General features: G+C 46.4%; 1 protein-coding gene across 1 annotated transcript in view; it reads left to right on the plus strand.

Moving 5' to 3' along the window:
• The window catches only part of MDN1 (midasin AAA ATPase 1), a 152,735-nt gene that overhangs the window by 102,660 nt on the left and 23,129 nt on the right, over window positions 1–26,946 (plus strand). Inside the window, exons 60-84 of the mRNA XM_065888608.1 lie at window positions 671–885; window positions 1,255–1,642; window positions 2,400–2,509; window positions 3,132–3,837; window positions 5,734–5,895; window positions 6,347–6,620; window positions 7,350–7,585; window positions 8,169–8,264; window positions 8,893–8,987; window positions 9,248–9,369; window positions 9,868–10,014; window positions 10,868–10,977; window positions 11,596–11,669; window positions 12,157–12,355; window positions 14,136–14,295; window positions 16,169–16,315; window positions 16,842–16,968; window positions 18,152–18,257; window positions 18,797–18,912; window positions 19,780–20,265; window positions 20,530–20,756; window positions 21,575–21,727; window positions 21,910–22,073; window positions 22,821–22,982; window positions 26,103–26,244. Coding sequence (XP_065744680.1) covers window positions 671–885; window positions 1,255–1,642; window positions 2,400–2,509; window positions 3,132–3,837; window positions 5,734–5,895; window positions 6,347–6,620; window positions 7,350–7,585; window positions 8,169–8,264; window positions 8,893–8,987; window positions 9,248–9,369; window positions 9,868–10,014; window positions 10,868–10,977; window positions 11,596–11,669; window positions 12,157–12,355; window positions 14,136–14,295; window positions 16,169–16,315; window positions 16,842–16,968; window positions 18,152–18,257; window positions 18,797–18,912; window positions 19,780–20,265; window positions 20,530–20,756; window positions 21,575–21,727; window positions 21,910–22,073; window positions 22,821–22,982; window positions 26,103–26,244 — 4,924 coding nt within the window. The remainder of the gene's footprint in view (window positions 1–670; window positions 886–1,254; window positions 1,643–2,399; window positions 2,510–3,131; window positions 3,838–5,733; window positions 5,896–6,346; window positions 6,621–7,349; window positions 7,586–8,168; window positions 8,265–8,892; window positions 8,988–9,247; window positions 9,370–9,867; window positions 10,015–10,867; window positions 10,978–11,595; window positions 11,670–12,156; window positions 12,356–14,135; window positions 14,296–16,168; window positions 16,316–16,841; window positions 16,969–18,151; window positions 18,258–18,796; window positions 18,913–19,779; window positions 20,266–20,529; window positions 20,757–21,574; window positions 21,728–21,909; window positions 22,074–22,820; window positions 22,983–26,102; window positions 26,245–26,946) is intronic.

Here is a 26,946-nt window from a genome sequence, read left to right on the forward strand (position 1 = left end):
TCCTAAAGCACTATTAGCAACGCCAGTTTTGACTAGTTCATCCTTTCCATCTCTTTTTAAATGGCCATCTCTGTCATAACACCTTATTCCCACAATGTTCATGGATTTATTTTTGGACTCAGTTCTGTTCCATTGCTCTATCAAGATTGATTTCTTTAGTGTAAAACATCTCTCAAAGCTTTTAGTGTTAAACCTCATGGGTCCCCAAGAGTTGCGTAGAGTCAGGTTTGCTCTCGTGTATTTGACCCGCTAACCCTTTGTTCATGGACAGCTGTTCCTGTGTCCCAGGCTAACAGTCCAGGGAGACAGGCTCGTCCCCTGGCTCTTCTATTTGTCTTCCAACTCCTTCCCCTGCCTCCAAGTCTCACCTTCCTGCCCCCAGCTCTGCTGCACGACTGGTCTTCCTGATGCCCAGGTTTGAGGGGTTTTCTTCTGCATGACTAAAGCACCCACTGCTCCTCCTTCATACAGAATGGAGTCCTTCAAAGGCCCACTGCACCCGCCCCCGTTCTGCCCTTCTGGTCCTGTCTCAGGCTGATGTTTACCGGTTCCTAGCAACCTGAATCTCCTTTTAAAATTTCTTTCTTTTCTCTAAGGTGCCCCAGTGCTGCTTGTTGAAACCCTTTTTATTGATTTCTAAAAGTTAACATGACTCCTCTCCCCTTATCAGGGTCCCGGAAGTCTCAGTAGAGCCGTGTTCTCCAAGTGCTGCTTTGAAGTCTTGACCAGCAGCTACAGAGCAAGTCCCTGGGATGTGAGCGGCCTCCCCATCCTGTCCTCCTCACATGTCACCCTGGGGGAGTGGGTTGAGAGATCACAGCAGCTCCAGGACATCAGCTCGGTGCTTTGGACCAACATGGCTGTCCCTTCCGTAGCAGAGTTCAGGTATTCCCTCCCCCGGGTAGACGGTACAGCTCCCGTCTTTCCTCCAGAGCATGTAGTGGGGACCTCGGTCAGAGCTTTCTTCAATAGTGGCTAGTTCCAGTGGGTGGAGGAAGGGTGTTTTCTCGCTGGATGAGCAGGTTTTCAGTCCATGACAGAGACTGCTGTGAGCTGGCCAGCCACTCTGTCAGCTGTAAGTATATTGTGATCAAGAAGGTGGTACTTAGAAAACCGTATCAGATTGAGAACAGAAATTCACCTCTAGGTGTAGGCAGTGCAGTCTGTCTTGTCATTTTCTGGAAGAACAGTAGCATGAGAAAGGAATGGTGGTCGCTGTGGAGCAGACCCTCAAGTGCTTCCCTGTCCCCACAGACGCACGGATTCCCAGCTCCAGCGGCTGGTGCTGTGCCGGCACTTGGCTGGCCTGGCAGAGCTGCTCCCCGAGCCCCGGCGGCAGGAGTATGTGCAGAACTGTGAGCAGCTGCTGCCTGGGGACAGCCAGGCATGCCAGCACGTGGGCCAGACTCTTGGGGACATGGCCGGGCAGGAGACGCTACCCAAGGAGCTGCTGTGCCTTTTGCTCACCTCCCTGCGCCACTTGTTCGGGGAGGGGGAGGGTAAGCGGGACCTGCCTGAGCCAGCCCGCCGTGGGAGCCTGTGGGTGAGCCTGGGCCTGCTCCAGATCCAGACCTGGCTTCCCCAGGCACGCTTTGACCCCGCCGTGAAGAGGGAGTACAAGCTCAAGTACGCCAAGGAAGAGGTATGGAGGGAGGGTTTGGAGCGCGGGTTGCATCCCTGACTGCCTGGCTTTGCTTAGTATATTACTCCTTTGTCTCCCTTTGGATGCTCAGAGCACAGAGGGATGATTTTACATAAGCTGCCCTGTGACATCCCAGGAGTGTGTTCTAAAGACTGTGTTTTCCTCTTTGCGGGTTCCTCTGAGTAGGTTCAGGCACCGGGAGGGGCCGTTCTGATGTTTCTGCTGATAGGCTGCCCTGGGCAGAGGGCACAGCAGGAGAACTCTAGTGGTATCCTTCCCTATCCAGATCCCTCTGCCTAAAGTAGGTTGTGGATATTGGGATTTGGGTAACTTCTTTAGACAGGGTATAGCATTCCTTAGGTATTGAACTTTGGGTGTTTGTTATCCAAAACTCAGGAAGTAGGTAGATTCGGATAATGTGGTGTATCTCTTGCTATTTGAACTTCCAACCAAACTCAGGAACTGAATACATTAAGATAGTGATACACTAGTTCTGTATTTTGAAGAAGGAAAATTATGTTAGTTGGGGTGATGACCAGACTGCTGTAGCAGAGATTTAGAAGTTCATTGGCATAAATGAGATAGTGTCTTTTCACCTGACAGCTCTGAGGTGAGTGGTCCAGGTTAGTGGAACAGAAACCCCTGCCCTTGGGTCATTCAGGTTCCTTCCATCCAGGGAGCGACCCTCCCCCAGGGCTTTGTCTCTGGGGCCTGGCCCTAGCTAGGCACAGCAGACCAGTCTCTCCCCTTCCGCTAGTTACAACAGCTGCAGTGTGAGTGGAAGACCCGGAGCCTCTCATCCCAGCTGCAGACCGGAAGAGACCTGGAGGATGAAGTCGTCCTCGGTCACTCTCATCCTCACGTCAGGTAACACCGTAGTGATTATTCCAGTTGGGGGTTATTGGCTTGAATATTCTTTTTAAAAAGACATTTTGTAGTATAGTTACAGTGTTAAGCTGAGGTTATGGTCTACATCTCTGAACTACATTAGCATACCTGCCAAAAGCCATGGTTATAATCAGGAAAAATACATACTCTGTGAAAGGCGGGGGAGGACTCGCATGGGGCCAGGAGGGTTGAAAGCAGAGCTTATTCTCAATGTGGAAGGAGTGGGGTGTGATGACGTGCACTGTGGAGATCTGTTACCTTAGGAAATACTGTTTAGTAGTGGGTTCTGAGTTCCAGTCCTGTCGCTGACCTTTGGCTTTAAACCTTGGGTAGACCACTCAATACCTTAAACCTCAGTGCCGTATTTGTAAAAGGAAGGTAATAGTGCCCACTTCAGTGAGACGTGCCTCCAAAGTGCTCAACGACACGTGTTGCACGTGGTAAATGCCTGTGTATATATTATCCATTTTCATTATAATTGTCCATATATCATTTTATGCCTCAGTAGCTGAAATGTCTTCCTGCTGTTTTCCTGAGGCTCAGTCTAGATTTACTGCTTTGCTTCTGACAGAATTTGCATACTGTGTTAATTTGCCTTCAGGTTGCTTCGCCAGAGAATTGATCAGCTGGAGAACTTAATCTGCAGCCTGTCCAAGAAGCAGGCCTTCAGGCCCCCGCTGCCTGCGTATGAGTCCCTGGTACAGGAGGTCCACCACTATGTCACCAGCATCGCCAAGGCCTCTGCCGTTCAGGACCTGCTCACTCGGCTCCTGCAGGCCCTCCACACGGACGGACCTCGGGCTGCCCAGATGGCCCAGAACCTTCTGAAGGAGGAAGCCTCTTGGCAGCAGTCACACCACCAGTTCCGGAGGCGGCTGGCAGAGGAGTTCGCCCTTTACCCAGACGCAGCGGCCCCGCTGCAGGCATCCGTCCTGCAGCTGCAGCATGGCATGCGGCTGGTGGCGTGCGAGGTCCACGCCTCACTCCATGGTGGTGTGGTCTGTGCGCACAGGCTGGGTGCCCTGGCCACATCCCTGTTGGCTTTCCCATCAGTGGGCCCCACCTTCCCCACCTACTATGCTCACGCAGATGCTTTGTGCTCGGTGAAGTCGGAGGAGGTCCTGCGAGGCCTTGGGAAGCTGCTCCTTAAGCGCCTGGGAGGAAAGGAGCTGGAGGGCAAGAGCCAGAGGCCCTGCCCCACCCAAGAACAGCTGCTGCTGAACGCCCTCCTGTACCTGCGCTCCCACGTGCTGTGCAAGGGAGAGCTGGACCAGCGGGCCCTGCAGCTCTTCAGACATGTGTGTCAGGTAAGCCCTCCTCCTGACGGGAGCTGGGGGCACGAGCAGGGCGCCTACAGGACACTAGCGGTGCCCGGTGTAGGTGAGACAGTTTGGGAAGGCACTGGGGATCTAGTGTCTGCTACTTGGCTTTTTCCCGTTTAACTGTCAGGTTTAGGGGCCTTTGTCAATTTTTAAGAGATTAAAAAAAATATTAAGTGTTGTTAGCCCTTTATGCCTGATACACACTGCAAATATTCTCTCCTTTTTTGTTGGTTCTTTGACTTTATGGTGGGTTTTGCCATGTAATTGAATGAACTTTTATTAATATTAAGAAAATAGGGGCCTAGGTTCAATCCCTAGTTGGGGAACTAAGATCCTGCAAGCCAAGCAGCGCAGCCAAGAAAATAAAATAAATTCTGGGGCTTCCCTGTGGCGCAGTGGTTGAGAGTCCGCCTGCCGATGCAGGGGACGCAGGTTCGTGCCGCGGTCCAGGAAGATCCCACGTGCTGTGGAGCGGCTGGGCCCGTGAGCCATGGCCACTGAGCCTGCGTGTCCAGAGCCTGTGCAATGGGAGGGGCCACAACAGAGAGAGGTCTGCGTACCGCAAAAAATAAATAAATAAAATAAAATAATAAATTCTGTTTTTTCCCTTATCAACAAAAGCAACTTGTTTTCATTGTAGACAATTAAAAGAATAAGTATAAGGGAAATTATTAGATTCTGCCACTCAAAACTATATAACTGTTAACACATTGGTGTGTTCTATTCTAGGCTTGCTCATTTGTGCATGTATCTGTAAGTGTACATCTGTGACACTAAATTTTTTACAGCTGTTTTTTCCCAGTGGTTTACAGTTTTTTGGGGTGGCGGGGAGTAGACCCTTTTAAAAAATACAAATATTAGCAGAGTGATCCAGTATTTAACAGATAAAAGGGCTGCTCTGGTTGAGGACAATGTTATACCCTCTGTGGTCCCCGAGATAATGTCCTCAAATGGCTCGAGCCCTACAAACCACTAAGAAAGTCCATTCTGTTTTACAACTTGCCTTTAAAAAATCTAACAGCTAAAATTTAGTGCTTATTTCCATCATGATTATGGTATTCTTCACCTGCATCATATTTAGTGACTGCGGGTTTTCTGTTGTATGGGTAAGTCATTTAACAGTTCCTTTCACTGAATATTTACATTTATATGTAAAGGTTTTTTTTATCTGTTTTGGGGGGAAAAAAAAAACCAAAACCAGTGCCATCCTAAAAGTCTTAAAGCTAGATCTTTGGGTAAAACTTTTAGAAAACAGAATTGCCGAGACAAAGGTTAACTGCTTGCTTGGGCTTTTAATACAAATTGTCATCCTGGGTTTGCTTATCTCCTCAGTTCTTCTCAATACTGGGTGGTTTCTTTATAGTTTTTGTCAATTGTAGGGCTTTAGAGGTAGTAGGGAATTTAAGAAATGTCTGGTATCGTATAGCCCGGTTTTGCCTGATTAGTTCCCCTCGACCACCCAGTCCCCAGCCCATTTTCCCTTTTCCAGACCCCCAGGATATCTCCCTGAGGTGCTGGCCAAGTGCAGTCTGCATCACACACCCACGTTGCTGACCCTCACCCTGTCCTTAATGCAGAGCACCATTCACGCCTGATGGGAAGTCCCCAGTCGTGCCACTACAGCAAGTTTTCACACCTGCGAAATTGTAACAATACAGCATGGGGGTGTTTAGGAAACTCAGGTTGCTGCAGATACACAGTTTGAAAACAAATCCCATTTGCTCTCTGTTACATGGAATTTAGTGTCTTGGATGTTGGCATTTATTCTTGAACCATGGTATTTTGTTTTCATGGGGAAGAGATAGCAAGTCTTGCCTCTGTTCATTGTAAATGTCTCAGCAAAGGCAAACAAGCTTCCTTCGGAATGTGTGATTCTTTTAGGAAATCATCAATGAGTGGGATGAACAGGAACGCAGAGCCCAAGAGAAGGCCGAGCAGGAAAGCAGCCTGTACAGATACCGGGGCAGGAACTCTAGGACAGCCCTGAGCGAGGAGGAGGAGGAAGAGTGGGAGTTCAGGACACACTTCCCACGGCATGGAGAGGTTGGAACGAGTCCCCTTGGTACCACACACCTGCCCTTTGAATTCTTTGTTTTTCAGTCCAATTTTATTGAGATATAATTGACATACAGCATAGTATGAGTTTACGGTGTACAGCATAGTGATGTGGCTTAACATACATCATGAAATGATTATCACAGTAAGTTTAGTGAACATCCATCATCTCATATAGATATAAAATAAAAGGAAAACAGTTTTTTTCCTTGTGATGAGAACTCTTAGGATTTACTCTATAACTCACCTACAGCAAGCACTATGTTAGTTCCTGTTACATCCCTTTGAATGGTTTGTAATTTTTAAAACATTTCTCAATGCACGTAATTCCCCTTTTCATTTTCTTGATCATTCACACTCCATCCTTCCCCCTTCCTTTTAGTCTTATTAGAACTGGATTTTGACTTTAAAAGTTCAATTGCTCTAATATTATTTACAGGACTTCGCAGATATTTTGGTAGAACCAACACTAGAGGCAAAGAAGGGACCTTCAGACGGACAAGAAGAGGAGGCTGCCACAGAGCCCGCCCTCCTGTCACAGAGCTCAATGCAGGCTGTGATGCTGATACACCAGCAGCTGTGCCTCGGCTTTGCTCGGTCCCTCTGGTACCAGCAGACGCCGCCGCCACACGTGGCAGAGCACTACCTCAGCCTGTTTCTGTCCTGCTACCAGACTGGGGCATCGCTTGTGACAAACTTCTACCCCCTGATGGGTATGGTAGTTTACTTTTGTTAAGCTCTTGGGAAATCAAAACGAATAGATGTGATTGCTACTTCTGGGACAATTGAAACTATTACGTCCCTGTTTTTGCTAAATTCCTTATTGTTTCCTTATCTTAAAGGACTTAAGCTAATTCCAAAAAAGTGATTTAAAATTCTGCAATAAAGATGGGTTTTCACCCTTTGAATACGTGGGGGTAAAGGGATTAAGAGTAAGGATATAGAATTAGTTTAAATGGTCTCGTTTCTCCGCATTATTTCCAATTTCCCTTTCACAGCTTCAGTGCTTTTCTAATGAAATCATGTATTCCTGGGAGCAACCTGGCAACTCAGAAATTAATCTCACAGGATATGGTTTGATGCAGTTTCCTATGTGACCTCATGAGTTATTCCTTGCAAGTAGGAAGGAGGCTTTAAATTTCATTTCTGCCTACCAAGAAGAGCTACAAAAACTGGGAATTGGAATCCTCAAACCAAACTCTGCACCCTCTTGATTACATGTAGGCAGTATCTGAGTTCCTCTGTATATACCGAAACTTGGGTCAGATTTTGGTGACCACTGTAGTATTGGGGTCACAGTCTTTTAGACCTTTGCTGCTTTGTGGGTGAATGGCATTGTAATATCTCCTTCATTTAGTCGCAGTCATTCATTATTTCTGAGCATGTTGCTGACCTCATTGTAACTTGATACCAACTTTACAGTGATCTTGTTAACTTCACAGGAGTTGAGCTGAATGACCAGCTCTTGGGCAGCCAACTTTTGGCCTACACCCTGTCCCGTAACACTCTCTTTGGGGAGGGGACCTTGGACCTGATGGTGAAGCCTGACGGTCCCTATGACTTTTACCATCACCCCAACGTCCCGGAAGCTCGGCACTGCCAGCCTGTGCTTGAAGGCTTCTCAGAGGCCGTCCGCCAGCTGCTGCAGGATTGGCCGGAACATCCGGCGCTTGAGCAGGTAGGGCAGCGGTGGGGAGGCGGCCTCTCAACTGTCCTGGGGGCAGTGACTTGCACACTGGATACGCAAACAGAGGTTTACAGAACTGCGGTTCAGTGCAGTGTTATTCCCTGGAGGATGAATATACCAGGTTGTAATGCTGTTATGTAAATGGTGTTTGAGATTCCACTTATTTTATCTGCTGCTCAGGGTTTTCCGTCCATATATTGAAGTGCTGCTATGTTGCTGTCTTTATTCAGACACGTCCTTATACTAACAAGGGCCTGGCTTTTTCAAGTTTTAACTCAGACCTCGCTCTGTGATCATTCAGCTAATTCTGTAATAACTTATAACAGAGAGTAATAAGAGTAATTACTTTATCAAACTCAATCTTATTTCCAGAGTAGTGCAGCAGGTAAAGTGTTTATCTTGGGCAGAATCTGCAGCCCTGGAAGTTTCACCCGCAGCTCTCCTAAGTACTCACGAGGCCTTTGCATGAAACTTCCAGTCAGGCCCCTCTTCAGTACCCTGTGACTTTGGGTGATTGACAGTCCCACAAGGATGCCCAAATCTTCTTCCCTCCCCTTCCCCCCCTCCCCCGCAGCTGCTGGTTGTAATGGACAGGATTCGTAGTTTCCCACTTTCCAGCCCCATCTCGAAGTTCCTGAATGGCTTAGAGATCCTTCTGGCAAAGGCACAGGTAAGAGGATTCTCTCCAGTCCTCATTTTAGTTATAGTCAACTGAAGAGGTTCTCTTATTGTTAGAGGGACAGGATGTGATAGTTTGGGTTGGAAAAGGATGAAACTCCTTGGTTTTTCTGACATAAGGTCAGATTATTGCAGGTGAAGCCACTGCCTCCATGGGACACAGGGGACCTGCCTCACCTGTTCTCAAGGGTGGGACGCAGCATCCACCAGTCCTAAGGGCTCAGTCTGCCAGGACTTCTGGGTTGGCCTTCAGACCGGCAGGGTGCCTCCACTCTTCAGCCCCTCAGTGCTCTCACAGCCTCTGAAGAGGCTGGTGCTCCCCTGATTTTCAGATTAGGGCTCTGGACTTTGGAGGGGTCATGTGACTAACAGAGATTCAGACTCAGGTCTCCAAACCCTGTGCTATTTGCTCTGCTGGCGGTCTGTCAAGTGACCAGAAAGAACTCAAAGCTGGATAAGCTGGATGTAAACTCATTCTGGTTAGTTACTGGTAAATCAGTATAAAAGTTGTTGAAGGTCCCAGGGGTCTTTGCTCAAGAAAAGTCCAGGGTGTTCCTGAGTGAGGAGGTGGTCGGGGGACTGAATAATGGCCATAGTAAATTTTATCTGTGTTTCTTCAGGATTGGGAGGAGAATGCAAGTCGGGCCCTGTCTCTGCGGAAGCATCTTGATGTGGTCACTCAGATGGTCATCCGTTGGCGTAAACTGGAACTGAAGTAAGTGATACATTTGTCACTTCCCCTCCTGAACTTAGGTTGTAGGGATATAGTCTTTGGATAGTTTGTTTCCTCAGAGTTTATGTAGTATGTCAGCTGGAGACCAGACAACAGCATGCGTTCGGTGGCAGCAGACTGGGAGCTTCTCCATCTCCATTTGGGAGGAGAGAATAGTGAATATTTAGCTTCTGCTTCTGTGGTTTCAGATGTTTGAATAGGTTTCCTTAAATGCTTCCTTGGCCTCTACTTCCATGTTTCAGCTGCTGGTCCATGAGTTTGGATAATACCATGAAACGCCATACTGAGAAATCCACCAAGCATTGGTTCTCCATCTATCAGATGCTGGAGAAGCACACGCAAGAACAAACAGAAGAGCAGGAAGGTAACATCCGTCTCTAAATCCCCTGCTTATTTCCAGGGTCCAAGCTAAGCTTGAAGTGCAGCAGAGCGTGGGCTTTACCTGCTCCCACGTGTCCTCGCCCCACTGCTTTCACATAGGTTGTATCATCTGATTGCGAGGTATTCCTGAGAGGTCAGCCAAGAAAGCTGTGTAGTTTCATTCTTACTAAGAATAATAATGGAAGTCGGAGAGGTTTAAGTGACTTGTCCAGAGTCTAGAGAGCTAGTCATAAGATAAAGTTTCCTTCTCTATATCCATGAGACAAGTCAAAGAGAAAGTTTCTATCTTGGTAGGTAGTAGTTAAAATGCTTGAGTTAAAAGGGTTTCATCTCATACTTAGAACAGGTGCCTCATAATTCAGTTTCCTAATTTGCTGTGAGTGCATTTCACACATACCCTGAGTGGGGCTGTAGTTTTTAAATCAGCTTGGAATTTAGCTGTGGTCCTTGCTTCAAAGCTTCACCTTAAATCTCTATAAAGATGACAGACAGATGACCCTGATGTTGCTGGTCAGCACGTTACAAGCATTTATTGAAGGATCTTCACTGGGAGAGTTCCACGTACGACTTCAGATGTTACTGGTTTTCCATTGTCATGTCTTGCTGATGCCACAAGTTGAAGGAAAAGGTAAGGATATACATATGTATGTATAATATTTTTTCTTTAATTTTACCCTTTGAATTCTCCACATGAGACAAGTGTCTCGTGGCATACCAGGTTTTAAACAAGACAGTGTCAGTTGTCTTTTCCTATAATGTGATTCAGGTTAGATATAGAGAAAAACATTAAAGTTGAGTACAGCCTGGTTATAAATGAAGCCCTGGCTAGCGAACCGTGGCAGAGGTAAATCACCAGATGCAGAGCTCGGGAGCTGGCGTGTTGAGGCAGCACATCTTTCTGTCTAGACAGTGCATATGTCCTGCTAAGCTTCTGCTTGATCCAGGCCATTATTAGTAGGTTCTTTGATCTCAGGAGAGCGCTGCCACGTGTCAAGGAACTGCACATAAAACTTCTACTGTCGATTCCTATCACTGACCACAGCAGTTTAGACAAAAGTGCCGCTGTAAAATGAATATAGATTTACGTGAATGAGCCGTCAAGGTGAGCCTCTTAATATGCCATCTTTTAAAACAGACTTAGTTTCTGCCGACTTTACAATAAGATTCCGAGAAAGGTTGGAAATTGTGAGTTTGGCAGAATGTCTGAGTACACCATCTTTAAGAACAAAAGTGCAACCAAAAAAATCCAGTACAAAATGAAATGAAAATATAGGGTAGGATTTAGAGCCTGCATCTCTGGGAACTGGTAACCCCAGCTCCCTGGTGAGCTGTTATATAGTCTGCATGTGCTACATTGCACTGTAATCTCGTGGCCTAAAGAGTAAGGAGGAAGGATCATCACTGAAATGTGAGCCTCAGAGGGGGAGCCAGCAGCACATGCAGCAAGTGTGGTGTTTTTGTTTCCTTTTTATTTCTTCCAGATTCACTTTGCAGTGTTCTATGGAATTTGTACCATTATTACAAGCAGTTCTTTGACCGGGTCCAGGCCAAAATTGTGGAACTTCGTTCCCCCCTAGAAAAAGAGCTTAAAGTAAGATGAACGGCTGTCATAATCACTCTTAGGAGGACAAACTCAGCAAATTCTCCCGCAGTTCTGTTCTTTAATCCATTTGACTGTGAGGCAGGGGGATCTGGGGAATGGAGAAGAGCATTGCAACTGCCAACTAGGATGGTGGGTTTTTCATTTTGTGGCATTGGCTCCATTGCTGACCTGCCCGCGTGTGTGAGGGTTCCAGGGCGTGGCCCCTTTTCAGAGGCTCCTAAGAGGGATGTTAGTGCCCGCTCTGCTGGTCTTGCCCAGGCTGATCTTCCACCTCAGATGCGCACCATCTGGTGTTGGGCTATGGGCTGTTGAGGTGCTGGGGGTGTAAGGAGGATCCTCTCTTTTTGACACTTGCAGTGGTCGTGGAACCAACCCTGGTTTAAGCTAGAGTACATAGTGACCTACTGATTGTAGCAGCACTTTTTTTTTCCATTGCTTTGAGACAAACACATGGTTCCTTTATTAGACTTGTTTTACTTGTTCACTGACACACAGTCCTGTGTTTGAGATGGAGTAGGCTCTGGTCTTCGGCAAACAGATGATCTAGAAAGAACAGAATGACACCAGCTTTATAAAGCCATTCCTTGAGCTTCATTTATCTTACAGGAATTTGTTAAGATATCCAAGTGGAATGATGTCAGCTTCTGGTCTATTAAACAGTCTGTGGAAAAGACACACAGGTAATTGATCTTTCAAAGCTGGGGGTGACCAAAACTCCGAATTTTTGAATGGTAGACAGCATGACTACATTGTTAAGAGCCCTGACTTGTGCTGCCTTGAACTTAACTAAAAAACACTAGGCTGTTTTGCTGGCTTCCCAACACCACGCCCTTCCACCCAAAGCAGAGTCTCCCTGCAGGAGGAACGGATGTGTCTGGAGGCAGAGCAGGCTGTGTGCCGTGGAAGGTCGAGTCCTCTGCCACCTGCTCACCTTGAGCAAAGTGATCCCACCATTCCTGGCTTTTTTTTTTTCCTGCTAGAAAAGAGAGATGAGAACACCTGCCGTACTTTTTCCTTTAAAAAAAGATTATGAGTTTCTAAGGAGCTCATTACGTACCAGAAGTACAAGTTATTAAGTTATCTGTGTATGTGTTATATGTCATTTACATATTTCCTCACTTTCCATCCTATTTTTTTCTGCCCATCTCTGTCATTACCTGGGGCCAGAACCCTCTTTAAATTCATGAAGAAATTTGAAGCTGTCCTGAGTGAACCCTGCCGGTCATCCCTGGTGGAGAGTGACAAGGAGGAACAGCCAGACTTTTTGCCAAGGCCAACAGATGCAGCCGCAAGTGAGGAGTCGCCCATTCAGAGTCTGAATCGGGCACTGAGAGAGACCCTGTTAGCCCGGCCAGCAGCTGCACAGGTATTAGCTCGTGGGATAGTATTTGCTTATTCCTGAGCTAGTTGCGTGGGGTCTTTGCTTTCTGTGGCAGGAGTGTCCTTAGCACTAGGTGAAGGAATGCCTTTGAAATCTTCCTCTTTGGACGAGTGGTATAGCACTGCATGACCTGCTGCAGAGTAAGGCAGAAAGCATTAATCCTGGTGCTGGAAGTTTCATGTTAGCCTGTGGAAACGACTGTTGTGCTTACCTGTGAACAGTTCATCTACCTGTGAGGGAAGATTTAAAGCATCAGTTTAGGAATAGGATATTGAAGCTGCCTTTGGGCTCCCACGTGATGAAGCTGCTGCACAGGGAGTGGCTGTGTGCAGTGATCTGCTGGTTTGAAGTGGTTGCTGGTGACCGTGGTGTAGAAACATGTACTCCCATCATGGCCAGTTTCAAGCGCCAAGAGTTAAGAGCTGGCTTGCAAAATTCCTGAAAATTTAAACAGTTATCGAGACCTTGGGTGAGCAGGCCTGTTACAGGAGGATGTCCCTGCTTCATAATCACTGTGTGTAGGGAGCACTCTTCCCCCCCCACCCCCCAGTAACTTTATTTATTTATTTTTGGCTGCGTTGGGTCTTTGTTGCTGCGCACGGGCTTTCTCTAGTTGTGGTGAGCGGGGGCTACTCTTTGTTGCAGTGCACGGGCCTCTCATTATGGTAGCTTCTCTTGTTGTGGCTCACGGGCTCTAGAGCATAGGCTCAGTAGTTATGGCGCATGGGCTTAGTTGCTCCACGGTATGTGGGATCTTCCCGGACCAGGGCTCGAACCTGTGTCCCCTGCATTGGCAGGTGGCTTCTTAACCACTGTGCCACCAGGGAAGCCCAGGAGCACTCTTGAGGGAGTAATGACTTTTGTCTTCCTACTGTGCTTTCCACCCTGGGTCTATAGAGTTAGCAGTGGGGTTCCTCAAGCGATTTTTAATATTTTAATAGTTCAGAAAGCATAATAGAAATTGAGCATACAGCCATGATATATGGCTGCACACGTGATATGGCTGCCAAATTTTCTTTTGATTGTATTCATCAGTTCACCACTTGTCATACTGATCAAATTTTTAAACTTAACTATTGATGACAGCACAGGAATTTCAGGTCTCTTTTTTTGGTGGGGGGCCATGCTGCATGGCATGTGGGATCTCAGCTGCCCTACCAGGGATGGAGCCCATACCCGCTGCAGTGGAAGCGTGGAGTCTTAGCCACTGGACTGCCAAGGAAGTCCCAGAATTTCAGGGATTTTCAAGGGAAAAAACTAGTGAAAATAGGCCTCCGATGGTTGCCTAGTATCTGGATCCTGGTATTTGAACTGTTAGTCAGGAATTGGAGGCAGGGGAGAGATGGTGGTAGAAGTCAGCTTTGGCGGATCAGGTTAGCTTTGCCTGTGTGTCTGAGAAGCACGGTGCAGTGCAGCACCTTAAAGGCAGCAGTTATGCCATCGGATCTCCACCTTCATGGAGCAGAAGCGCAGGCCCCTGGTGACGAGCACAGAAGGCGCTGCGGGGGGTGGGGAGCAGGGCTTCTGCTACGGGGACCTCCCACAGCAGAAACACACAATGCTGAATACCCGCGGCACGTGCCTGTTTTAATTTTGGCGATGACGCCTTTGTTCTCCTGAGACTTCGGAGACGTGGAGAGGAGAGTTTCCTGTTGCTGAGCCAGGTGTGTGTGGAGCAGCGCAGCATTTAAACTTAGCACCCATGCAGGTTCGTGCTAGGACTGTTGTTCTTGGCAGTGAGAATAACCTGTGCTCTGTCTCACAGGCCGTGGTTCCAGAACAGTGTCAGGGTGCCCCTCCCGCCTCGGAGGGGGCACTTCTGCGTCGCTTGCCGAAGCTTGTGAAACGCATGAGGAAGATGTGCCTGGTGCTCATGAAGGGAAGCCCCCTACCCTGCCTCGTGGAGGGCCTCGACCAATTCACTGGTGGGTGCACACCCAGGTTGAGGGGGCTTTGCTCTCTCCGGTATCTTCAGTGGCCTGGGAGGGTTGGAATGAGATACCTGTGTCCTTCTGTGACATCTTAAATAGCGTTGAGCAGGTAATTAAGCAAGTGGGTTAAAAACCATCCGAGCCCAGACACAGGAGCCAGCTGAGACCCCACAGGTGGTCACCTTGTCCTCCTCCCGTGCACACCGGTGCAGTGTTAGGCCGTTTTCTACAGCAGCCCTGTCCATGTCAGCTCTTGCTGGTTGGGGACACGAGTAAAGGGTTTCCTAGAGTCTTGAGGCTGTCCCCACCTCTCAAAATGTTGTCTCTCTTGGGTTAAAGGAAGAGGGAGGTTTGTCCACAGTCCACTTCTTTTTTCCTTCACTTCAGAGAGGTGTAGCAATCTCGTTTCCCTGTTCGTGCTGTACAGCATATCAGCAGTGGCTGGGAAAGGGACTCGCGACCTTAAAAGATCATTTGGGCCCTTGGCAGCCTTTCAGCACTTCCCCCACCTCAACCCACCCCCCAGCCGCAGTGAGCGTGTGGTCAGGGTGAAGCCGGTCCTTCTTCAGTGAGGCTGCAGTCTGATCTCAGGGAGATCTTTTTTAAAAAAAAAAACTTGTTAGAATAATAGCCTATCATCCATTGCTCAGGATGCCCTGCCTGCATTGTTCAGGGGTCAGCTGTACCACATCTTTGGTGGCTTAAACAATAGAAATTTATTTTCTCACAATTCTGGGGCTAAATGTCCGAGATTAAAGTGTCAGCAGGGTTGGTTTTTTCTGAGGCTCTCTCCTTGGCTTGTAGATGCCTTTTCTGTGTCCTCATCTCCTCTTCTGTTAAGGATGCTAGTCAGATTGGATTAGGACTCGCCCATAAAGCCTCATTTTATCTTCTTTTTTTTAACTTAAAAAAAATATATATTTATTTATCTTTATTTGGTTGCACCAGGTCTTAGTTGCGGCTCGCCACCTCCTTAGTTGCAGCATGCGGACTTCTTAGTTGTGGCATGCATGTGGGATCTAGTTCCCCGACCAGAGATCGAACCCGTGCCCCCTGCATTGGGAGCGTGGAGTCTTAGCCACTGGACCGCCAGGGAAGTCCCGGCCTCATTTTTATCTTAATTGGCTCTTTAAAGGCCCCATGTCTAAATACAGTCACATTCTGAGGTATTGGGGGTTAGGACTTCAACATGAGCTTGGGAGGCCACGCAGTCAGCTTATAACACTGCCTGTGGCAGGCTGGCAGCACCCTGGTGTTCTAGGTGCCGGTGGGTGCTCAGGAAGACAGTGCAATGCTGGAGAACGAATTTGGGCTTTGGAGTCGGTTCAGCCAGGGTTCAAATCCTGGCTTCAAGTCTGCTCTTTACCTGAATGGCCTTTAGAAGATGACTAGACTTCTCTGAGCCTCTTTGAGTGGCTAAAAATAAGTTCTTCTGGAGCTGTGCAGATAAAAAGAACATTTACCAAGTACCAGGTACAGCGTAGGTGCTCAATACATGTTGTATGTATTGGAAATTTATCTCAAGTTTTTAAAATTCTTAGTGTAAATCACTGCACATAATCCATGTTCAATAAGTGCTTTTTGCTTGATTGGTTATGAAACCCCTGAATAAAAAAAAAAAACAATATCTGCTTTATTTGGGTTGTTTGTTGTTGAGAGATATGAAGCGCCGTGTGTTTTGATTTTTCCGTTACCATGCCTCTTGATCAGTTTAATCATTGAGAATTTACCAAATGCTAGGGACTGTGTTAGCTATAAAGATGAATGACACCTGGTCTTCGTTTTGACAGGTCCTTGGTCTTGGGTAATTTGAGCACATTAAGAATTCCTGGGGATTTCCATGTTTTCCCCCTTGTCTTCCCTGCAGGTGAAGTAATTTCCTCTATGAGTGAGCTGCAGAGGTTAAAGGTGGAGCCCTCTGCAGAGAAGGAGAAGCAGCGCTCAGAAGCCAAGCACATTCTCATGCAGAAGCAGCGAGCTTTAGCAGACCTCTTTAAACACCTTGCAAAAACTGGTAAGGTCCTCGATGGAAACCCAGTGAAGTGTACTCACCTGATTTTAGGAAGACAAATAACATGGGTGATTTGGGGGAAGTTTGTAGAGACGGTTGAGATGGTGGGAAACAAGGTGGACGGCAAGGTTTGAAACGTGTGAGTCCCAGTCAACACACACGAAAACCCTATGATGAACCATTTGTGACTCCCAAGTAGTTTCACAGTTTTGTAATGAGGTTTCTCAGAAACCATGTTTTTTATTTTCATCACCATATGTTGTACAACACCCGCCCTTCCAACGTGCATAGGGAGCAACACTTTTCAGACTAACTTGTGTGTGAATCACCTGGGGAATCTCGCTAAAGTGCAGAAGCGGATTCTGCTTCAGCAGGTGTGGGGCAGGGCCTGAGAGTAAGCTTTCTAACAAGCTCCTGGGCGATGCTGTTCCTGGGACTTGACTTTGAGTAGCAATGGCATTGGGGGGTTCCTGGCACATCTGTTCTCTCCTGAGTTTCTTTATTTAACCACCTGCTGTTTATTTCCTAGGTTTGTCATATCGCAAAGGTCTTTCCTGGGCCCGTTCAAAAAACCTTCAAGAGATGCTTCATCTTCACCCATTGGATCTCCAGAGCGCATTGTCTATAGTCAGCAGCACTCAGGCAGCTGATTCTAGGTTTGTGTTTTTAATTATAAATGGAGCAAGTCAGCTAAGCCTCCATGGCCTCATTTGCCAAAGTGGGGAGAGGAGTACTTCTGTCCTAGTGTTGCCATAAAATTAGCATTTAGAAAAGTGCCTGGCTCAGGACTGGCAGATGGCGAGCACCCAGTGTTAATTTTCTTTTCTTTTTTTTTTTAACCTTCTTTTCTTTCATTAGGAAAAGGTAAGGGACGAATTCGAAATATTGGGTGGTTTGGGCTCTGGTGGGGTAAGGAAGACAAGGGGCCACTTTGAGTGTTTAAAGCAAGTGTCAGTAGTTAGTTAGTAATTGTTGATTTTCTTCTTTCCATTCCTCTTTCCTCCTTGTACTCATGTCTCCCATTATTTTTTTTGGTCCTTTGATTTTTCCTGAGGTCTACTCAATTGATTTGAATGTACAGGTGAAAATCTGTGAGAGAATGGCCACACTTTTAGCTATTCCATGTACATAAACCTAAGTTCCCATATGTTCTTGAATTTTAGAGCCTATAGACTTTGGAGACAGATGGAGCTCCCTCTGTGTTAGTAACTGGTTGGAAATGAGCCGAGTACAGCATACATGTGTGTTTTCTTTGCTCGGTGGCCCTCTCAAGTGCTTTAAATTTGAGTTCAACACAACACTTTTGTAAAAAGTAGAAATTTTACATAAACATTCTGGATTTTCAGTTTTTCGGGAAAATTTGGACAAGTGTGCTTGCCTTCCCGTGTGGTTGAAAGTTGACTAGAGTGCCCTCCTTTTGATAGGACACATGCTCTCAGGTTCACTGTGGTCAGTAACGGTCCCTCTTGCTTCTCAGCTGTCATCGCCAAGGATCATTTTGTGCTTGGCTGTCCTTAACCATGTATGTTATCTGCATGGCCCCTGTAGGCATCAGAATTTATGATCCCTAGACTCCACTGTCAAGATAGGCATAACATTTTTATTAAGGAAGCCATATTGTCATAGTTTATTTTCCCACTCTACTTTCAGTGCTAAGTATGTAACACATCCTTTGTATAAAGGACTGATGAGTGGCTGACTGAATGGGTCCTCACAGAAATAAATCTGTTCAGACTCTTGGCTTCTGGTTGCGGCTAAGTGGACCAGTCTCTGACTCCTCAGGATCTAGGGTGGAGATAGTGGTTTTAATTAAGTAAATCATGTTGGTTTCTTTCCCAGGCTGCTTACAGAAATCTCGTCTTCGTGGGAGGGGTGCCAGAAGTATTTTTATCGCTCTCTTGCACGGCACGCCAGGCTTAGCGCAGTCCTGGCAGCTCCCGCCAAGGTAGGATGATAGAGCCTTGGGATTGCAGGGGCTCAGGGACTCCCGTTCTGTTCATCCAGGGCAGCGTCCTCAGACCTGGTCCAGTGATCACAGCCCATTACTGGAAGTGACTGAACTTTTTGCAGTCATTAAACTTACAATATAAGTCAATGTAATTTTGTGCTTAATCAGAGAGCATTTTATAATAAGTTCTGTTATTCAGCATTGGCTAACAGGACCAAATCCTTAAGAAAAATTACGGAAGAAAAACTTCAAATGGAGAATGCTACCCTCAGATCTTTTCCCCCTGTGAATTGAGAGAAGATCACTGATACCCAATTTTGATGTTAAACTAGTTCCTGTTCATGGAACTTCAGTGGAAGCGTAGTTTGAGATGCACTGCTCCCAGAGGTGGACGTGTCGCCTCTAGAGGGCAGCGCACCCAGGCTCCGCACCCCCACCCCCACCCCACCCCCGCCCCAGCAGGGGCTCCCCTCCAGGAGCATGGGACCCAGCACTTCCCAGCGGCCCCTCAGCATGCTCTCTTCTCCCCCTGCCAGGAGATGGGTGTGGGCCACGTGGAGCGGTGTAAAGGGTTCTCGGCGCATTTGACAAAGGTGCTCATCCGACAGCGGCGCTCCCTGACCACGCTGGCCGAGCAGTGGATCCTCCTCAGGTATCGCTGACTGGCTGCGTTTGCAGCACGAGTCGAGAGTATTATGCGGAGCTCAGAGTTGCCGCACACGCTGCTCCCAACCACGCAGTGAAGTCTGAGGTCCGAAGGGGCAGGTGGGGCTTGCCTTGGCTTGGCCCCTTGCTTTTGGTGGTGATGCCTCTGCCCCCTGGTTTTGGCAGCACCTCTGGGGGATGGTTCGAGGCCGAGTCAGACGGTAAAAATGTTCACGGCTGAACCACACCTGGGTCTGGAATGAGGGCGTCTGTGATTGGCAGTCCATGTGGGCCGAGGGCAGGGTTGCTTTCATGGCATCGGGTGTCTCAGACTCTGGGCACAGATCAGATGTGAGTCGGCTTTTTGGATCACAGAGTTGCAATTTGCTGAACCATACACTGGTGCTCCTCGATAGAAATGGATACTTAAAAGATGAGGACAGGAAGCCTGTCATCATCTGCTGAGTGGATCCTTGGCTGACAGGTAGTATTTCTAGACTGTAATTACTTCAGCTATTTTCTTCTCCACTCATAAGAGTTTTATCTGGCAAAGTCTACTATATTTGCTAGATTTGTTTTCAGAAAATGGTGGTTGAAATCACTGTGGTGCTGTGACTATGTTGGATGTGAGAGGCCTGTAAGGGGCAGGCGATAAGCAGTGAGCACCGATGCTTCTGCTACACTGAAGGATGTGTTTAAGTACTTTGGAAGGCATTTGAACAGACTTTTTACTTATCTGGGGAATCCTCTCTTCTTGATTATGTGGAAAAGCCCAAACTTCGTTCAGAAATCAGTGAATTTACCGTTACAAACAGCGCAGTGACACAGTTTAAGGTGCCATGTGTTATCCCCATGGGTTTGTTTCTCTGCACAGGAACCTCCTCAGTTGTGTGCAGGAGATTGACAGCAGGCTGACGGGGCCGCCCGTCTACCCCGTGGCCTTCCCCCCTCAGGACGGGGTGCAGCAGTGGACAGAGAGGCTGCAGCACCTGGCCATGCAGAGCCAGATCCTGCTTGAGCAGCTCTCCTGGCTCCTCCAGTGCTGCCCCAGTGCAGGGCCAGCTGCAGGCCAAGGTGATGCCCAGGCACAGGGTCAGCCTTCTGCCCCCTCCCTGGAAGGACCAGAGCTCACCAAGGGGCAGCTTTCTGGAGCAGTGCTGGACCTGATCCCGTCAGATCTGAGCTACCCATCCCCAGTTCCTGGAAGGCAGCTGCCCTCTGGATGCCGGATGCGAAAACAGGACCAGCTTTGGCAACAGTCAACTGTGAGATTAACAGAGATGCTGAAAGCCATTAAGACAGTGAAAGCTGATGTTGACAAAATTAGGCAGCAATCTTGTGAGACTCTCTTTCATTCTTGGTGAGTGTGCCTACGTCTTTGCTCTGCCTCTGTGTGTGCGGCGCTTGGTCAGGGCTTAGTAATGGGGTGAAATGATGGAAGGGGTTATGCTTCAGTCCTCGGTTTTCCAGTGGACCCTCATAGCGCTTTGTGGCATACGTCTAGCTGTAAATCTCTAGATGCAATGAGTTTTAGTGGTTGGAGGGAGGGAGAGTGTGTGTGTGTGTGTGTGTGTGTGTGTGTTAGCACCTTCCTTTCAACATTATGGCATTTCTGTTGTTGCAGGAAAGATTTTGAAGTTTGCTCTTCTGGGCTGAGTTGCCTGTCCCAGGTGTCAGCTCATTTGCAAGGCCTAGAGTCCTTGTTCATTCTTCCAGGGGTAGAGGGTGAGCAAACAGACCCACAAATGGCATTAGTCGAGAGCCTGGAATATGTAAGAAGAGAGATCAATAAAGCCACAGATGACTTCACTACTTGGAAGACACATCTGCTTACCCCAGGCAACCAAGGAGGTGAGGACTATTGTTCAGTAAGGGAGTAAAAGCCCAGTGTAGGAACGACATCTTATAGATTTAAGTCCAGGTTGTCCTAAAGACACATTGTGTTTTGTTCTAGACGGATCTGTCCAGGGTTCCAAGGCAGGGAAGTATAGTTGGAACACATAGCTCTTAACTTTTGTTGCCTCTTTTGTTTGAGAACCTTGCCTCTGGATTGCCATCACGTTGCGTACTTTATAGCACATGAGTAAATAGACAGCACAGGCTCACTGGCTGTTTCAGAAAGTTCTTTCTTAGACTGGAAAGCTGCTGGCTAATGTTTGGACTAAGTTGGTGTTCATATATTCCATCTTAACTATTTTCATATCTTTGGCATTCTTTTAGCAAAATTGTTTTAATACAAGACAATAACCTTATAGGTTTACCTAGGCCGGGAATGTGCCTCTTTCTTCTTTGTACCCAGCACAGCTTGACAGTGGCTCAACCATAGCAGGGGTTTACAAGGTGGCTCTTTGTTAAAATGACAAATGAGGATTGTTAATGATTTCCAGAAGCACTGAAACAAATGACTGAGTTTTTAAAAATTTGTCTGGGCTTCCCTGGTGGCGCAGTGGTTGAGAGTCCGCCTGCCGATGCAGGGGACACGGGTTCGTGCCCCGGTCTGGGAAGATCCCACATGCCGCGGAGCGGCTGGGCCCGTGAGCCATGGCCGCTGAGCCTGCGCGTCCGGAGCCTGTCCTCCGCAACGGGAGAGGCCACAACAGTGAGAGGCCCGCGTAACGCATAAAAAAAAAAAAAAAAAAAATTTGTTCTGCACCATGTTACTTTACTAGGAAACCAAATGCTGGATGACGGGTTTGTGGAGGATTTTTCAGAGCAAATGGAAACTGCCATCCGGGCCATCCTTTGTGCCATCCAGAACTTAGCAGAAAGAAATAGTAAAAAAACAGAGGAGCACATTCACCGAACAAGACCGCAAGAAGATGGTATGTCTGAGATCAGGAAAATACTAGTTTCTTACTTGATTTAATTTTTATTTTGATGATCTATTTATGTGGCTAAATATTTAAGGCCAGATGTGGGAAATGATTATTGGATGAATGGAGATGAAAAGAGTTTGTTTTCTGTTATTTACCATGTCATTCTTTTCCGTGAATGAAAGAGGCAGCAGGCTTTGAGAGACTGCAGTCAGGACATCTAACAAAACTCTTAGAGGATGACTTCTGGGCCGACGTGAGCACTTTGCATGTGCAGAAAATAATTTCCGCTGTCTCTGAGCTCTTGGAGCGGCTGAAATCGTCTGGCGAGGATGGCACAGCAGCGAAGCACACGGTAACCAGTGGTTCCTTACAGGCTGTTTGCTGTCCAAGTGGGCTGAGCAGAGGCAGAGGGGGTTTCACCTTGCTCCATGTGGTGGTCCCAAAGCAGGCCTCCTCGGCAAAATCACTAAGAATCTCTTGATGTCTTTATACATGTAAACCTCACTGACAAACTTTGGAAAGCTTAGGGCTTGCTGGCTAAGGATTACAGTTGTAAGACGCGTAGGTGCAAAAATGCTGCCAATCCAGAATATCCATTATCTTGGGGTTCTTTCACATCCTAATCACATACTCCTGGGTATTCGATGTTAATGGTGGATGTTGCCGCCATAACTAAGGCTTAATGGCCGTACTGTGCAAACACCTGTCCCTTCACAGTAAGCCAGAAGAGGGATGATGTTATCATCTCCGTAAGTCCACAGAAGCAACTTATTTTTGAGGACTTGTGTGTTATTCTGTAGTATTGCCTCTAGTGCCAACTCTGATTCCCAGTAGAATTTGTATATAAACGTATTTTTTAAACACCAAACAACTTTGTTAACTAACTGAGACTTAAGTGACTAAGAATTTAAAGTGTAGTGTTGTGAGGGTTTGTGTAAACAAGAGATCTCAGTGAGCAGGTGTTATGTACGTGTGTGTAAATAAAATGTACCATTAGTGACCTTCACTACATTGACAAGGTGGTACAACCACCGTCACTACCTAGTCACCCCAGAGGAGACCTGGTGTGAGCAGGCCTTCTGATCTGTTTTGCCCCCAGTTCTTCGCCCAGTCCTGCCGCTTGTTGGTGCGCCTGGTGCCCATGCTCTCCAGGTACTCTGACCTCGTCCTCTTCTTCCTGACCGTGTCTTTGGCAACTCACCGCAGCACTGCAAAGCTGCTCTCTGTGCTTGCCCAGATCTTTACGGAGCTTGCCCAGAAGGTAAGGACTATTTACATGGAGCACCATGGGGAAGCAGGTACCCATGTATTCCATACCCATTAGTGTTTGGTTTGATGGGATTTTATTTTGGGCCTTCACAAATAGCAGGAGGTGATTTGCTCTCTCTGTGGATTTTATATATATATATACATGTATATATATATATATATATATATATATATATATATATATTTTATATGTTTATTTATTTATATGTTTTTGTAGGTGGCAAGCATTCTCTCAAAGGTATTAAGACAATTACAAAATACAGATCTTTTCCCTTGGCTGTGCAGCTTGTGGGATCTTAGTTCCTGGACCAGGGATTGAACCCAGGCCCTCGGCAGTGAAGCGCGGAGTCCTAACCACTGGACCACCAGGGAATTCCCACTCTCCCTGTGGATTTTTTACTGCTTTGTCTGGCCTCCTTTTACTAATCCTTTTTCCACTAAAGGTTTGGAACCTGAAGGTCCCTCACTGGGGAGCTCCCTAGACTCCAGAGTCTGTCTAAAGGCTGCTGCTTTCTGTTCACACCCTTCTTTCCTGGTCTCCAATTTGAAATCTTCTTATGATAACTCTGAGCTAGACTTGTAGGACAGATGAATCCTTAAGGCTGTTAAGCTTTCGGTCGTTTATACTAACGCATGCTGAAATGGTAACGGGGCTCTTAACGTTAGGAGGGGCGTCTTTAATAGGGAAGTCGTTCATCATTCAGCCATGTACCCAGTGCTGTGAAAATCACTGAAGTTACAGAGATTGTAGACCCTACCCTTGGAATTCAGGAGCAGCAGTCAGAACTAACAGGCCCAGCCTGGCGTGGTAGGTCCAGTCACAAGGGTGTCCGGTTCTGGGACTCAGAGTGAGTGAGTCACTTAGCCTCAGTTTCCTCATTTTACAAATGGGATTTGCATTTTTGTGAGAATCACCTTCAACTAAGTATATAGTTTTTTGTTTTTGTTTTGTCCCTAGTATTTTAAGATCTTTTCTGAATCTAAGTATAGTATAGGTGAGATGCACTTGAGGAAGATAGGAATTTACAAACTGAAGGTGAGGTCTAGGCTTCTTGTAAACAGTCAAGAGTTCTTAGTTCTGAGTATCTGGAATACTGGAAATGGTTTAAAAAAAAATGGGAGCAAGCCCATGCCTTGTATCTAGAGGATAAATACATACATTTGTTGTGTAATGGATAAATGAACGCCTCTCAGATTTGCCCCCTCTATCTGATGGGCACTGAGCCAGTCTTACATCCCATCACTTCTTGGAGGAAACACTTGCATGTAGAAGACAGTGGCAGGACAGTGTATGTTGAGGGTGCCCTGAGATTTGGGTTAACTACGTTTGTCCACTTGCACCATTTCTCTTGTCTGACAAGTTCTAGAATGACTGTGGGCTGTCAGACCTGTGTGTGTTTGGGGGTAGCGGTGTGGGGTACAAGTGGTTTTGATGAAAGCAAAGTGTTGGGAGCTCAGTGGCTGTCCCAGCTGCAGCCACTGTAGTAACGTGACCTGCAGAAGGACATCCTGAATCTCCTTCCTTTATGGTTATTCTGCCTGCATCTAAACATATTTCTTTAAAATAGTGTATCTCACTGTCTTAACCAAAATGTATTTTTCAGTCGACTTTCTAAGAATACATGTCCTGAAGGTGAGTTTGCCTTTCCATTCATTTAAATGTCCGAATTGTGTTCCTATCCTCTCTGAGGAGTGCTGAGGGAACTTGAAAGTAGGTTAGACACAGTGCTAAGATAATAGATTTAGGGGAATTCCCTGGTGGTCCAGGACTCTGAGCTTCCACTGCAGTGGGGACACAGGTTCAATCCCTGGTCAGGGAACTAAGATCCCGCGTGCTACATGGCGAGGCCAAAAAAAAAAAAAACGATAATAGATCTTGGTTGTGATTAAAGCACTTAATCCATAGGAAGCTAGTTCTGTGTAACTAAGTCACAATCAGTGTTTGCTGGTCTTGGAACTTGGTCTTGTTAGTTGACAGCTTATTTGTAGTACATTCTCATCCTTAGATTGGCTTGATAGTTTGATCTTGATAGCTTGTACTTTCTCTGATAAAATTTCTGATTGAGAGCCATTATTTTCTTCTTTTTCTGTTCACTTTTGTCCCACACACTAGTAGTTGATATTTGTTTTTTTTCGTTTTTGTTTTTTTTGCGGTACGTAGGCCTCTCGCTGTTATGGCCTCTCCCGTTGCGGAGCACAGGCTCCGGACGTGCAGGCTCAGTGGCCATGGCTCACGGGCCCAGCCGCTCTGCGGCATGTGGGATCTTCCCGGACCGGGGCACAGACCCGTGTCCCCTGCATCAGCAGGCGGACTCTCAACCACTGTGCCACCAGGGAAGCCCTGGGCTGTTTTCTGACATGAAATACAGTTTTATTAACTCTTCACAAGTCTTGCTGTGTCTGATCTTGTTCTTAACTCTAGACCCCATTGCCATGCTGGGTGCCAGGGTGCCAGGTGCCTTGGCAGCAAACAGCCCAGGCTAGATACAGCACGTTCCCTGAGAGTGACAGATTTACTTCAAGAGCTGAAGGGGAAGGCATGTTTTTTTGTATTGTAATAAACATGACTTTATTTGAGGAGCATCACACAAAATTTTCTTCAATGAAAGGAAATGAAATCTCTCACTTGTAGCATCTGCTTTCAAGTTGCTGTATCTCCGGGTTTACATGTCTTCTCTCCTTCCTTTCAGGCTTACTAATTTGAGAAGTAAAGGACAAAACCCCTTTGGGATTTAGACACTGAGAGTTTCTGTGCCGCACCCCACCCCATAACTTGCTCCTTAAATACCGTCCTAATGTATTAGGATTTTTGTCTTGGCAGATGACAGATTCAAATTTTTGTCTTGGCAGATGACAGATTACTACACACCAGAGGCCTCCATAGAGTCTCAAAACCTTGTATATTAAATCTGATGTCAAGCTTTGAAACTGCATAATAACTGTTGTCACCAACAAAAGTCTACTGTACTTCAATCAGATTTAAAATACTGAGCTAGAAAAGAATTAATCATTTATTTACAGTATTTTCTCCTGCAGCAGGACTGGAAATCCCTTCTTTATTGCTTTTTTTTTTTTTTTTTTTTACCTAACTTTCACTCTTTTTATTTTTGAGGGATTTTGCTTGCCCAAAGAATTTATGGAAGATTCAGCGGGAGAGGGAGCGACTGAGTTCCATGACTACGAGGGAGGTGGGATTGGAGAAGGCGAGGGCGTGAAGGATGTGAGTGACCAGATAGAAAATGAAGAACAGGTACGTTTTCACAGGCATGAAATATGTATATAGTTTACAGAAGCTCACTCCTTTTTCACTATTTAAATTACATATATAAATGGTTTTTCTACTAGGTTAGTGGTTTTCAAACTGTGATCTAGGCACCTAAGAATACTGGAGCTTAGGGAGTGGATGTAAATTAAAAGCTTAAAGACCACAGAAAGGAACTTCGGCAGCACAGTCATTGGTTGTAGCTATAATTTGGGAGGGAAATGATTTAAAAATTTTTTTATTTTAAATGGGAAAACTTTTGCTGATGACTTGTAAGAGAGCATTTTTGGTAGTGGTTCATTTAGGGATAAAAAGCTTGGCTATTTTAAGTGATAATTGCATTAAACAACAATGCCAGTGCTTGCTGTTAATAGGTTTTATTGTTGTATGTCTTTAAGACATGGTGACATTTTTATAATCGCTATCCTTTTTTATTTGGAATCAAGAATGCTTTTGAAATATTTAGATGCTTTGGACTAAGATTGTTGTGTTGCTTTTTTAAATTCCAATCTCATTTGGGAGTGTTTTAAACACACTACTTTTATTTGGATTAATCAACCGTGATTTGAAGAAAGAAGAGGTAGTGGAATTACTTTTTATCACTTATATTCTAAATTTAGAGCACTGCATAAATTTCTATTTAAGGTATGGTTATACTTATTAAAAATAAAGGAACAAACCAATCCAAGCTTCC

Source organism: Phocoena phocoena, chromosome 12, assembly GCF_963924675.1.
Source record: "Phocoena phocoena chromosome 12, mPhoPho1.1, whole genome shotgun sequence".
Classification (NCBI taxonomy): domain Eukaryota; kingdom Metazoa; phylum Chordata; class Mammalia; order Artiodactyla; family Phocoenidae; genus Phocoena; species Phocoena phocoena.